Here is a 15,002-nt window from a genome sequence, read left to right as displayed (position 1 = left end):
CTATGTATTTTGAGCCATGGCCTGTATACTGTATAGTGTATTGTAATAAAATAAAGTAAAATAAATAATATCCTGTTGTAAATTTTTGAAAATAAACGCGATGCTCGTTATAATAATGATAACTATATCGCTGTACATGCAAGACGTAGGTTTTGGACGTATTTTAAACCACTAAACGCATAATATTATACGCTGAGCGTATAAAAATGATAATAATAACAATAACAATAATAATGTATGCTGTACGTAGATTACGGGACCTCGGTCGAATACCCCTCTTTTTTTCGCTCAAAAACTCGTTGTGCAAATCCATATCACCCGATGCAATTACCCTAATTGCGCCCCCTCAACAATATATAGTGTCGATTAAAAGCCTACTGCGATAATGATAGACGTCGTATAAACAGTAGTCATATAATTCCATGATATATTATTATTATTATTGTTTTGTTGTCATCGATCGGGTTTTCTCTCAAATATTTTCTTTTTCCTAAAATAGTTTATCGCTTTAGCTGGGGAGCGCGTGACTAATACCAAGAGCTTTTGATTAGCCTTCCTTTTTATAGAATTGTTAATACACACACACAAGTCCGACAGGAACATTTATATACGAATTACACTTGAAATTATACTAATGCGATTTTCGATTCGTGTGCATTACAGTCGAGTCTATATAATAAATATTATATATAGATTACGAAAAATTATGCAAAAGCTTCTAAACGATATTGGTATCGCATAAATACATTTTTTTTTTTATCATCAATTATTTACCTCAAATTTCGTAGCACCCACTGGTCTGTATATTTAGTTTTTAATGTTTTTATTTTGTGGCATATAAGAGATCAATAAAATTATATTATTATTAATAAAAAGAAAAAACGATTCGTTACCGAAAGAGTTCTGGATAATGTTTATTCAAATATTCTTCTGATATATTTTTAATAAAATCATAATATTACACAACAATTTTTAAAAATGTCTGTGATTGTAACGTTTGAATAAATCATAGACGAAAATCAGGTACTGTTATTGAAAACTACTACTAAATTCCAATAATTAAACATTTTCTCGTTTGATTCACTTTTCTATCATTAAAATTTTGCTATTATACATCATTTTACAAAATTATTTAGTTTATCTTTGTGTAACGTAGGTGTTGAAATCCCTAGAGTTAAAAATTTATTTCACTTTCAAAACTTAATTTCATTTTCAATACCTACTTCAAGTTCAAAAATTTGATATATAGACTTTCTGAAGTTATTCCTATAATAATTTAAAAATATCAAAAAGTCGAGCGCAATTTTATTTGATAAGCGTTGTCAGTTAAAATTATTTGTCTTTTTCGCTCAAAATTTATTTTTTCGTAAACTTACAATGATTTATTGAATATATTAAATTTAAACTGATATGTAGCAGAAGCAAACTCTGAATTATATAATTTATTTTAAAAATTCTGTCAGTTTTTTTGCCATTTATGAAGCAATTCAAGGAATAAAAGATATTTTTTTAATCCAAATATTTACCAATTTATCATTAAAAAATATTTTATATACACAATACGTACTTTTTTATTGACATTTTTGACAATATTCGTAAAGGAAAAAGTAGATTGAGATTATTTTTATTTGTTTTTAGGAGGGAAAAGGATGAAAGTCTTTTGAGAAGGAAAAATCCCTCGACTTCCAATATAACTGAAAGATTATGTTTTTAAATATAATTATATAACTATATATTATACAACTATAGTGTAATAAACATTAAAACTAGTTACACATTTGTAAAACTATTACTAATCGTTAATCATGTTTATTTTTTTTATCGTCGCTTGGGCATTAATTAAAATTAATACGTTTACACTAAGTCATAATATAACGTAATATTAGGTATAATTTAATTTTATATGCATAATATACTTGGTGTAAAATATGAAAATTGCATGTCTACCTCAACACATAACTGTGAAAACGCCGTCCACGGGGGGCCTTCTCCGTTCATACCACATTAATTATGATGCACAATAAGAGAGCGCGACCGGCCCCACCACAAAACTAAATTAAAAACGAATGTTCAAGATAAATCTCCCAAATTTACGCCACAAATGAGTTTTTCCCGACCCCCATTTCATTATTTTTTATTACGGTTATACATCCAAATGTAAAGGATTACGTCGGACGCTACGTACTACAGTATTTAGACACGATTATGATTAAGATTAAACACAGTTTCGTCGATGTTAAGACGTAAAATGGCGACGGCGTCAGGTGAAATAATGCATTATTATGTACTGCCCCCGATACCTAATATACACACACCTGCTATCACAATAAATATATAAAACGTTTTTTCTTGGTTTTTATTTTTTTCTTTATATTTTTATTATTTATATCGATAATAAAAATATATTTCTTCTGAGGTGAATATTGCAGCTGTATTACCGATTTTTCCGTTTAAAAAATACCGATATAGGGTTTTAAAATAAAATCGTATAGTTGCAATGCACCGTATGATGATTATCGAAAACTGGAAGGGAACAGAAATTGTTTGCGTACGGATATTGTTATGGGCCCCGAGAAGTAAACGCCATTTTTGGTGTTGTCGACGCGCGTAAAACTCAAGGTACAGTCGTAAAAACCTGAGGAAATTCATGAATTTCCACGACATAAGCCATCAAGTGTGAATATGGGTGTAAAATCGCACATTCAAACAAATAGTAATAATAACATTTCTTTTTATTTCCGTCTGGAACGAGACGTTTTTTTTTCTCTTTTACATTTCTCTGAATTTAACCTATATATGAAATATAGTGTTTTTCATTTTACTGAAAGAGTAACGTAAAATCTATATACATGTATTTATATTTACTTGATGTTATTCATTTCATTTGTTTTTCTACGAAAAAGGTCCGCTTCATTATATTTGTGTAGTTATTGTACTGTAGGTAAATACTTTTTTATTCAGTACTCACTGCTTATTTTATTATCTATAATTAAACTCGTGGTTATTAATACCCTTTTTAAAACTGAGCACGATCAAGTATAAATTAGTTTTAAGAATATTTCATATAATATAATTTCCATAATATATACATATTTTATTATATTTTATATATTATATTATTTTTTTATTTTGTATATTATTTATTATTTATATTTACGATCGTTTAAAAATCATGAAAAACTTTATGATTAATTTATGTTACGAGACTGGTTTTTTTTCAGAGGTTAGGTTTTCGAATTTTAATAAAATTGGAAAATTTTTCTGTTATTTTTTTTATACAAACATTTATTCATAATGTTGCAGATGTAGTAAATTATAATATCTATAATGTAACTTTCTTTCCGATTTAATGGTCAATTCGTATTATTATATAATTCGATACTTTTATTATTATTGTCGTCCTTTTTTTCCTACTAATGTTTACAAAAACGTTTTTCTATATGGAAAGTTTGTCTACTTTTTTTCTCAGTTCGTTTTCCCCGTGGGTAATATAGTAGATACTTGATCTAACTTTAGCCATTTTTACAGTTTTCATATTATTATGGCTCTAGAGTCATCTGCAGTGGCATAAGAATATATTCTTTTTTTCGTATAAAAAGTTTTTTAATATTCTCTTCATCAACACACAATGATGGTCTCACCAAAACGAAGGGGTGACAATTAAATTCTCTCTTACACACACAATCGCCGTAAATGTTGACGTTGAATCAATCCTAGTATGGAAATATATACAGAGGGTTCGTAATTTTGTTATATTATGTGAACAATAGGCCGGTCACTGTTGATACAAAAATAAACTTGTATAAATAAAAACTTTATAAATATATATATATATATAATATTAAATATATTAAATATAGTGCGGTAAAATGGTATTTTTTATCATTCTGAATTTTCAATAAAAAAATATTAACAATCCGAATCGCAGAGACCGTCAACATTTGGTCTTGTATTATTTTTCTCTCTCTTACTCTTTTCGATCCGAACAATCCTTATTTTCCGACGACTACCACTGAACTGCGCGTCGTTGAAGTGAGGAAATCCTCGGACACACTCGGGAAAAATACAACATTGTTCTTCTATTCACATGGTAAAATATAATGTTTTTTTCAAACACAATGGGATGGAGAACGAACAAAATATAAATAAAAACCCCTTTTTGACCGAACCACTCTAAAAGTGGGCGGTAAGAATATCCGTTACGACGTTCGGTTGCCAAAAAAAAAAAGAAAAAAAAGCGGTTAGTTATTTACATTGGATACTGGCGAACAAATGACTATCCGGGAAATTAAATTAATTTAATTTCATCACTTTATATTGTCGAATAAAATGGTTACAAAATAAAATAAGTTTTATAGTTTAAACAGTAAAATAGTAATTTTGTTTTTTTATAATTTTTAATTTTGTTTACAATACAATATGAAAATGTAAAACATTAACCATGCTATTTCTGTATAATTTTGATTTTTGATCACATAATAATTATTTATTTACCATTTTTACGTGATTTTTCGCTGTTGAGAATAGTAATAGCTTATTTAATTTTAAATTTTGATAACATATTTATTATTTCATATTTTCAATACTATATTTGTGCCTATTTTAAGAATTATAGTGAATTAAAAAAAAAAAATTTAACATATTCGATAACTGTTTAATTAATTTTATTTATTTATAATATATATATATATATCACAAATAAATGCCCTGTTCCTAATGTTGTGTTATATTAATTAATAAAATATTATCATAAGCTATCTATATAAAGGATCTTAACCAATATTTAATAGGATTTATGACGAATATTATTGCAGGTATAAAATATAATTTAACTGTTTAGTTTTGCACATTAGTATTAAAACTTTGGTCATATTATTACAATTTATGTATGGCACGCTAATATAGGTATGTACCTATATTTTTTGTTTAGAGTTTAGTCAAACTTCGGAGTTTGGTACAATAATGTATGTAGATTATTGTGGTCATTGTGAAATTATCAGAATGTATTATTATAAATCATTCTAGTGATTCAAGTACATATTAAGTGTATATTTTATTTAAGTTTCAATTATTTTATTAATATGTTTTTTTTTTTTTTTTAGTTTGAAATGTTCAAACAGTAGATTGGTAATTGGCCAAAAACGTTACTCTATTCCATATTAAAATACTTAATGATAAACGTAATAATTATGTTGTGATGTTTTAAGGTTACCGAAAAAATGTTTTGCGGAAATTTGAATAAAATCGATAGTTTATGCTGGAATGAGTACTGTTATGCACAGGTCGGAAAGTATAATTTAATCGGGTTTCACTGAAATTGATTTACACTACATTATACATTTTACAGACGAAATAATATAATAATTTTATCAAAATTAATAATATACAACAGTTTCAATGATGATTTTGATTACATAAGTCGTCAATACACGTATATATAATTTCGACAACATCGATTATTTAAAAGACGTTTTATAATTAAAATATAGAGACCGAGAAAGCTCACAAAAACGTTTTTCCGCAAGCTCAATGTAATATTTTAATAAAGTTTTATCACACATTCGCATTATACATATATGAATGATCAAAAACAATGGTAATTTTAGTAATAACTAATAATAATAATTATAATAACAGAAAAAAAAATAAAACCGAACTACTGCCAATTTTATAATAAATCGTAGGATAAGATCGCTGTTATTATAATAGCAAAAAGTTTCAAAATTGAATTGATGTTAGTACCTTATTTACGCTTTAAGTAAAGGAAACTATACTTTTTACAATAAGCTAAAAATAATGCATTTTTCTACACATTCACAGCTCTTATAATAGGTAATAACAACAACAATAATAATATTTTTATGTGGTTCGAAACGATCCGGCGTTTACCATAGGCAATTTAACTGCGCTGAGGATTAGGATCGCTGGACCGTGTGCGCGTGCGAATTTAATCGTTTCGCGTGCCCTTCGTCGCTCTGCAGCTGTGCACCGATGAATAAATTCCCCGCTTTTCCGATAAATTTAGATGATGCGTCTTACAATATAATAATGATTATTATTTCACCTTCGCACAACATTCGTGTGGGCCCCGAAAACAATATAAATTGATAATAATATTCTATAACGCCAGCTGTATTATTGCCGAGTCTCGTTGAATGTAAATACACGATATTAGTCGTTATTTTATTCTTATTGTTATTATTACTATTAAAATACGACACACATTTAAAAATAATTAAAGTATAAAATATATTATATTAATTGAAAATAAATACCACTAAATAATACAATACTATATTATTTATATATAATAGTAATATGTAAATACTTACTCGTTTTGATTGCAAGCTTTTATCAATACAAGAAATATTTTATTTTATTTCTTGTAAATAAATATTGTTAAAACATAATATTGAAATACTTTTACATTTAACATTTGCGTTTCATACAAAATAAACTATTCGTACTACGTATAACGTTCTAATTTGATGTTTGTGACTGCCCAAGTTTGGACTATAAATGGGCGGAGAAGAACGAAACACAATGTGTGTTTATTGTGTTATTACGTTGTTCTGGGAGAGCTTAACCGGGTCTGAATAAATTATTCTATTAAAAGTTTAATAATTATGCGATTATATTGTTATAATAGAAAATGTAGTTCAAAGCGGGCAATCCGGGTTGGCGGCTTTAACGTAGTTGTTAATATAATATTTGAGGTCCAATTTTAGTGACGCGGAATACCTAATGCCAAAATACTGTAGGACTTGAGTTATAGTAAAGTTGTTATACCAAATATTATAATATTATATACTTAGTCCTAGTACCTTAACGAAACACGCGACGTAACAGACTGAGTACGTTAATTTAATTTTTTTCAGAACTTATTATTCTTGAATATATTTTGATATTTTTGAATTAATTTGCAAAGAAATTTTGGCGTACGTTGGAGGTAATTATAGTTATTACTTTTTAGTAAGTTGTCTGTTCTCCTATATACATAGTTTTTAATTAGTGTATATACGTTAGTGGGTTATTTTTCAAAGAATTAACTTCATAGTGACTATTAAAAGGAATAATTAATTAGTGTTAAAACCGTTTGAACGTTTTTGTAACATAATTTACACGTGTTTCCGGGGCCATTAAAATTGAACATAAACAATTATAATCTTCGATTTTTTTTTTTTAAAAACAAAAATGTTATTTGAAAATTTATTTTAGTTTTATTAGAAACCCGTATTATTCTTTTCCAAAGAATAATAAAAAAAAAAAAATCATATTTTAATAAGTCATACAATGATGAATATAATTATTTTCCGATACAATCATATAACGTCTAAAGGAAGTGTGTACCTTGGTACATGTGTTTATGAGATGTGACGGGTTAAGTTGGAATCAGAATTCCAGGTCTCATTGAGTCGGAAATGTTGAGACGTATTTTCCTAGCTTGGCGCGCGAGTCGTCTAGTTAAAAAATTACAAAAACCCGTCAAAACAGTCGAGAACAGATGCCCGGTGAGGAATTCTGCAGCACATTGTTCCGGTCGGAGTGAAACGCTAAAAATGAAAACAAAAATCGCTTTGTTTCTTTGCGCAGCGGGCTTCTGGACTTTTTTTTTTGTTCTGTTTTGTTTTTCACTTGCCGCTCGTAAATTTATCCAAACGTAGAGCCGGCGCATAAATCCGGTAGGTATATTATTATTATGAAGTTTTAATGGGACTTTTCCTGCGCCGAGAGTGTAAATTAATCTCAGTGGACGCGCGACGAAATTGCATATACATGTATGTTTGTATGATTCTATGTATGTGTTTGTGTATATGTGTGTGTATGTGTGTGTGTGTGGTGGTGTGTGGCAGGTAAAAAAACACACACACGTTGGCCAGGTAATAAATATCAATTCCGATGGTCGAAAACTAGCGATGGCGTTAGCCGGACGATGGGTAAAAAACAGTTCCATAGTAAAAAATGCATCCCGATAACTCCACGTATGGATTCTTTCGCGCGTGTGTAAATCCGTCACTACAAAATAAACGGTCCCAATCGTGCGAGCACGGATTTCCGGCAAATTTCACAACCGTATGCGCTACTCAACGGGAGTAATCACTAAAATGGGGCTCTCGGCTGAACCAGCAACCCACTGGTCCATAAACTTCTCCTGTTACACCCTACCTATAACTACCAGCATATGATGTTATGTTAAGTCGTATAATAAATGTTGAAACTAAAAATTAATTTTTCACAACAATTTTTGCGGATCGGGTTGTGAAAACATAATTTGAAGGAAAAATCGGGTGTAATTAAATTCACCTAGTTATTTATACATTACTATATAGTAAGTTAATCTTGCAAGGAATTACCCATGACAAATTAAATAACGCGTATCACTTTATCCCATTATATATAAGCTTCAAAGATTTTTAACATTGTTATGTAGATAGTTTTGGTCAAGTCCAAAATTATAAACAATAATACAAATTATTATTTTATTGTCTGTAACCAATGGAAACTCTATATATCCGTTTTTCGCAAATCAATAAATCTGTGAATCTCTTTTAGTATGCGAATTTTATAAAATCCTTGTTTAGTATCAAAATAAATTAATAAATAGATTGCCTCATAATTTTAAAAATGAATCAATTTGGTAGTTTTTCGGCATGTTGACTCAGTCAGTCGGGACTTGATAACAACAGTAAATACATCTACAAAAACAATGCAAGTCGTTATATTATATGTATCTACTTAATAATTGATTAATTACTACTTAGTCTTGATTTCGTATTACATTATGAAAAAAAAAATACGCATTATGCACATATCACGCAGGTTAGGTTAGGTATTGTCTATTATGCATAAACGTAAACAATTAAAAATATTAAAATATATCGTCATGCAATTGCAATGGATAAATTTGTATTAAACTATGAAACTATTTATGGTAAAGTCTCAGTTAGGTATATTACCGTGAAATGCATACTAATATACAATACACAAAAATAAAATATTAATAATGTTGTAGATTTCGCACGATACAAAATGCGATGTACACACTGTACACATAATTTTGAGGTATCCGAGTTCCAAACACTGGCAATAAACTGTGTTGTATAATTATGTACCTACTTTAGTCGAGATCGCACTTTGCGTTCGACGAAAATATTTTGAACCTAAAATTCAGAAATAGACAAAAAAAAAAAAAAACTAGTGTCTTGCGTTAAAAGAAAGAAAATCATATCGCATATATACAATATCCTACCACGTATATGCAGTATAACAGTTAGAAAACGTAGTAGAAGTAATGGTATATAATATACTCGTATAACGGCCAAGATAAAATATATGATTTTGTTAAGGGGGTTGTTTATTCTGTTTGGTGGGGTTTTTTTCTCCTCCTCATCTGCCGTTCGCTTGCGATGTAAATAGGAAGCAATAAAGATCAACCCGAGACCACCCGATTTTGGCCATAAATATTGTGTAAATCTAGGTGCTTATTATTAGTGGGAAAAGCGGACTCGCGCGCACTAATATATTATTATCCTTGCCACGCGGGGGCTGACGACTTTTGCCTAACCTAACCGCAGTCGACTTTTCATAGCGCTTTCAAAAAAAAAAAAAAAAAATAATAATAATAATAATAAAAATCGCTTGTCTCCTGGTTTACGTAATCCGGTTGCGTTTATAACGATACATTATTATTATTATTTATTTTATGATATACGTCTTCCATTTGTTTTAATATATTAGCTGACGTATACACCGGAAATGTTCGATCTTTGATAACGACGTAAAATCCATGTATTATTTATAATAATATAATGAACACGCGATGAACTTGTATCCGGACCTGATATTTCAAACTCTTCTCGGCCGTCAACAATATTTCTATAATCAGTTCATTCCGATTAGACAGCTGTTAATTCAATCTGTTGCTCGTACTGATTAATTTACGGCAGCTGTAGACCCTGCAAATAATTATTTTAGGTTTGTGTAGCAACAGACATTATAAAGTTTGTCATAGGCTCACCACGAGTCATATAAGATATTTTGGAAGTACTTACACAAAACTGTTCAAACACGATAATATTTACACTTTCGATGTACGCATCAATAATTATATTTCACTGACTTCTGGCACAAAATAAAAAATAATTGTTTTGAAATTTTAAAAAAATTCATTAAACTTACTCTGGGAAAAAAGCAATATTTTGTTATAACAAATTTAAAATACTATTTATTGTATATTGAGAAATTTTTTTTTTTTAGTAAATCATTTTTTAAGAATTTAAATACCAGGAAATAATTTAGTTATATAGACTATAGTAATACTTGAAAAGCAATAAATTTGACATTCCAACATCCAACTTGGCTTTTATGTAATGTTCATAAAGTTGGCGGTCAGTTGAGACGACTCTGCACATTGCCTCTATCGCCCCGCCTGTCCGCACTATTATATACTTACAAACAGACCAAAACACCATATTATTGTAATACAATGTCGCCGAAAACTGAATAATGCTATGTAATCGAGATATATCGCCGTCTATAAATTTCAACGTAGACTGTTTTATCACATGTTTCGTATACGTTTTTACTATGATTTTGATTATAAATAAAGTTTCACGCACAATATACAATATACAGAATACGTGCCTACAATAAACATAGTTTATTATTTTAATAATGTGATAATATTATATTATTCAATAATAGCGTATTATGTTATTATAGTCTCAAGATGTGCACCATATTTCGTCGAAATGATTGACGTGCGTATCACCTAGTTTTATCAGGGACTGTGATGTGTCGTTAAGAATATTTCAGAAATATGTACTATGTACCTCTTAGGACTATTTCTTAAAAAAAAAATCTACGAATACTGAGGTATAGTGTACATACTGACCAGAGAAACTATATTTTATTTTAAATCTCACACAAATTTAAAATGTAATGTTGACATTGTGAGCTGATAATTTAATTGGAGGAACTTGAATTAGACTTGTATAATATGTTGTAATTAATACATTTTTTAAATCACCAAAACTCTTTTTTATCTTCTAGAATATATTTTGGCGCATAAGTTAATTTAAACATAATATGAATAATCTAAATTTTAACTCTAAATTTGTGGTCTTGGGAATATTTCATGGAATTTTCGTATGGCTATGTTTCATTGTATAATAATAATTGTCACCTAATGTTATTATATTATTGATTTCAATAACAATAATGTTTTGTTACAGCCGAACTTGGAGATTTCGATCCTAGGCGACATACTCTTGGGTACGTGTCCGAATTCCGGTTTGTGTCCAATCAGAACGCAGAGCTTGAGAATCGAATCGGAGAAATACACAAAGAACTTACGTAAGTGCAGCGCGCCATATAAACGTTCATTCGCCCTCGCTGTGCACGTTTACCTATTGCGTTCTTTTTTGTTTTCTATTTTATTTTTGCTCTTTATGATTACTTAACGACAGCCATTTTACAGGGGTCAAGTGCCTGCAGTCGCCGAGCTGAATTTCTTGGATAAAGTCAAGTGGCTGGACATGTACGGCGTCGATCTTCACCCAGTACTGGTGAGTGCAGTGTAATATACTTCCTTCGTGTACCACGGGGGTTAGGTACGCAGTATTTAAATAAAAATTCTGCAAAGTAGGTACCCACAATGTAAGACGAGAAAAACAATTATTTTTCATACGACTCTCCCTAGTGCGGGCGTGATATTCATAAATGTGCTGTATACCGACATATTATACATCGCCTTGCTCCGCCACACGAGTGGTGAACACCGTCGCAACATGATTGTTGTAATATTATATAATACATAATGTGTTCTCTCGAAACGCCATAATTATTGCGGTCGGTTTACGAGTTGTTGTAGCGTTTAACACGCGCGTAGGTACCTGTCCATTTTGTCTGAAACGTTTTAAACAACGGACATTATTATATTAACTTATGTTATTGTTCAATATGTCTATGAACGGGAAGAATAAAATGATGTCGCGTGAAAATTTTCGTGTGCGGAAAATCTAAGAGTTATTTTAATTTTATAATAGGTACATTATATTTATTACCGATTTACGAGATCTTTAAATTCATCGGGAATGTAAATCATTTTATAGATTCGTTAGTTTATGATAAATTATTATAGCAGCCCACGCAAAAATGATTTATGTAATGAAACATTTAAATCGACCAACAAATCTAAAAACACGGTTTGCGACCTTCAGGTGATAGTATCTATCACCAGGAACAGTTTAAAAAAAAGAGAATAATCAGTATACATAATATAAAATGGAGGTTGTTCTTATTTATTGAGTAAATTTTAATTTCGACGTCTTACTTAGAGTAGTCTTATAATATTCAATAAATAAAAAAATAAAATAATCAATTTAATGACAGAAATATATGCATATGTATGTATTATGAATAAATTAAGTTTTATAAAACTTATCTATTCAAGGTTTAAGGGTGGTACGTTGTGACACACTTTCTATTAACGTAATTTGCTAAGTATAATAATTTTATTATTAATATAAAAATGAGTAAAATATTAAACATTTAAAAAATGTAAACTTAACCAATAACTAATATGGACCACTCTAAGATGTATGCTCAAGTTTGCATAGTTTTAGATCCCCGGCTAAAGGCTATTACAATAATTCTGTGCTGACACAGCGGGCGCATTGATATTCGGAATAATCGGAATAGGTTCAATCATTACATTATAATATAATATTATATGCAGCCAGCCCATAATGCTTCAATTATTTCCTCGAGAGCATTTATGGGGATTGTTTTTTTATAGTAGATACAAGCGTGGCAGTGTTTAGGCCTTTGAACTTAAACAACCCTATTTTTTCCCCGTTCCCGAACAAATTATAGAATTAAACCTGCGCTTCAGCAAATCGATCCTCATTCGTGCATTCCTCTCACTCGCACTACCGTCAACCGTTTAGCTGCAGCTTTGGTCCACGCCTATAAAAACGTAATTGAAATAAATGCCAGTTGCATGTTTTTATTTAATTTAGTTTTTTACTACCTATGCGAATTCGGTTTTCGTTTCTGTTTCACGGGCGCGCGTGCGCAAATAAATCGTATTGGTAACGATGTTTTTATTATTCGGTACTGAAATACTTGCTTCCCACGCGCTTACACAGACAAACACTCACACAAACGATGTCGTTTCGGCATAATATTTATGGTGGTTGTCATTCAGTGGCCGTTTAATTTATATCAACAATCGCGCACAATACATAAATAATTCCAGCTTGTCACAACTGTATAGCTACACATGAATTTACCGGACGGCCGTGCGCGGCTTACACAACAATTATATCAGTATAATATTATTATTAAAAACGTTTCCATACCGGATTTTACGATATTAAACGCTAAATACGTCCACGACAACACTGTCCCACGCGCTGTCCTTGCAGACACACTTGTGAATACCGAATGATTCACTAAGAATGACGCTAATATACCAATGTTTTCCTTTGATAATTAATTTATTCAAATTTTTAATTTTTAAGTATTTTTTATAGTTACCATTTAAGTATTTTTCTATGCGTAAGCGATACCAACTTCATTTTTTAAATTGAAAATTGATCTTTTTTGTAAGTTGTCTAGCAGATGATTATTTTTGAAAATGTTTATGTATCGAAATCATAATTTAAACGAGTTTTGAGTTATTTAATTGTATATACTAAAGATAATTAGTAATTATCTACAGGTACCTACGAGTACAAAATGCTATAATACGTTTCAATGATATAGAGGCTATTATCATTTTAATTATAGTTATCCATCTATCTGGATTTTATAATCTGTAAAAATTGTCCGAGTTTAACAAATTCTAAATCCAATATAGTATAATTCTAAATTTCCGTTGAGCATTTTTTAAGAACTATTATCCTTAGTATATCAAACAATTTGTTTAAATTTTCTAAAAATCATAATATGCTTAACATTATATTGTTAAAAAGTTTGATTTTTATTCAAATAAAAGAAGTTATGTTGAATATATTCACAGGAAATTTTTTAAAAATCTTAGTAACTAAAATACGGTGCTGTAAAAATGGGGGTGAGCATGTTTTGATGATCACTCTGTATAGTGTTTATTACATTATATATGTGTGATTATAAAGATATATTTTATCATGGTACCTACGCTATGGACAGCTTTGTGCAGGTTTATATTGTCCAGAGTTTTACTGTACATAAATATTTTTGTACATATGTATTTCAGTCGTTTGACTACGAGTAAATCAAAAATATTATAATATCGTTAACGTTTAAACGAAATCCAAACAATGGCAATATATGATAGAGTGTGCGTAGGAAAGTTCCTATAATACGACATAATATAATAGTAAATACATGTCGCCGTCTGTGTACAGTTATAAAATATTGTTTTAAATGCAAATTTTAATTAAAAAGAAAAAAAAATCTGGTTTCTATAACATTATTGTTATTTAAACATTTTGTTTTTATCCGCGTTATTATAATATTAGTCCTTTTATGCATTTATTGCGTTTTTATTTAAATCTCACATGTATAACGGTCTTATAACGACTCGAACAGAATTATTATTGTTCTCTTCGGGTAGCATCATAATATTATTATTATTACCGCAGCGCGATATCACAACGGTAATAATATTATACGAAACTTTATACATTATTACACCGCAGCTGAGCTGTCGTTAGTGATTGCGTTCGTCATCACTATATTTATTTATTTTGCGTTCAAACGAAATATATCTATTTTTACTTTTTCATTGTCGGTGTACAAACATATATAGCTCAGTTGGTTTTTAAAACGATACGACGACGTCAACAATTGTTCGGACGACTTGGCTTTTTAATCGGAATGGACTGTACTCTCGTTCAAAGAGTAATTATACGCGTGCAGAATAATTATTGTATAAATTATGCTCAAGTATCGCGCGGAATGTTTAGGAAATAGGAGCAACGATGGTAATTTCGAACCTGCAGACGGCGACCGAC

The 15,002-nt window shown here is 29.7% G+C and overlaps 1 protein-coding gene across 2 annotated transcripts in view; it reads left to right on the top strand.

Moving 5' to 3' along the window:
• Positions 1-15,002, top strand: part of LOC113559191 (band 4.1-like protein 4) — a 143,471-nt gene that overhangs the window by 92,886 nt on the left and 35,583 nt on the right. For both annotated transcript variants that reach the window (XM_026964818.1, XM_026964816.1), the window contains exons 7-8: positions 11,235-11,355; positions 11,480-11,567. In XM_026964818.1, the coding sequence (XP_026820619.1) occupies positions 11,235-11,355; positions 11,480-11,567 (209 nt within the window). The remainder of the gene's footprint in view (positions 1-11,234; positions 11,356-11,479; positions 11,568-15,002) is intronic.

Source organism: Rhopalosiphum maidis, chromosome 1, assembly GCF_003676215.2.
Source record: "Rhopalosiphum maidis isolate BTI-1 chromosome 1, ASM367621v3, whole genome shotgun sequence".
Lineage (NCBI taxonomy): Eukaryota > Metazoa > Arthropoda > Insecta > Hemiptera > Aphididae > Rhopalosiphum > Rhopalosiphum maidis.
The sequence above is the reverse complement of the archived record's forward strand: the minus strand, read 5'-3'. Positions and strand labels throughout refer to the sequence as shown.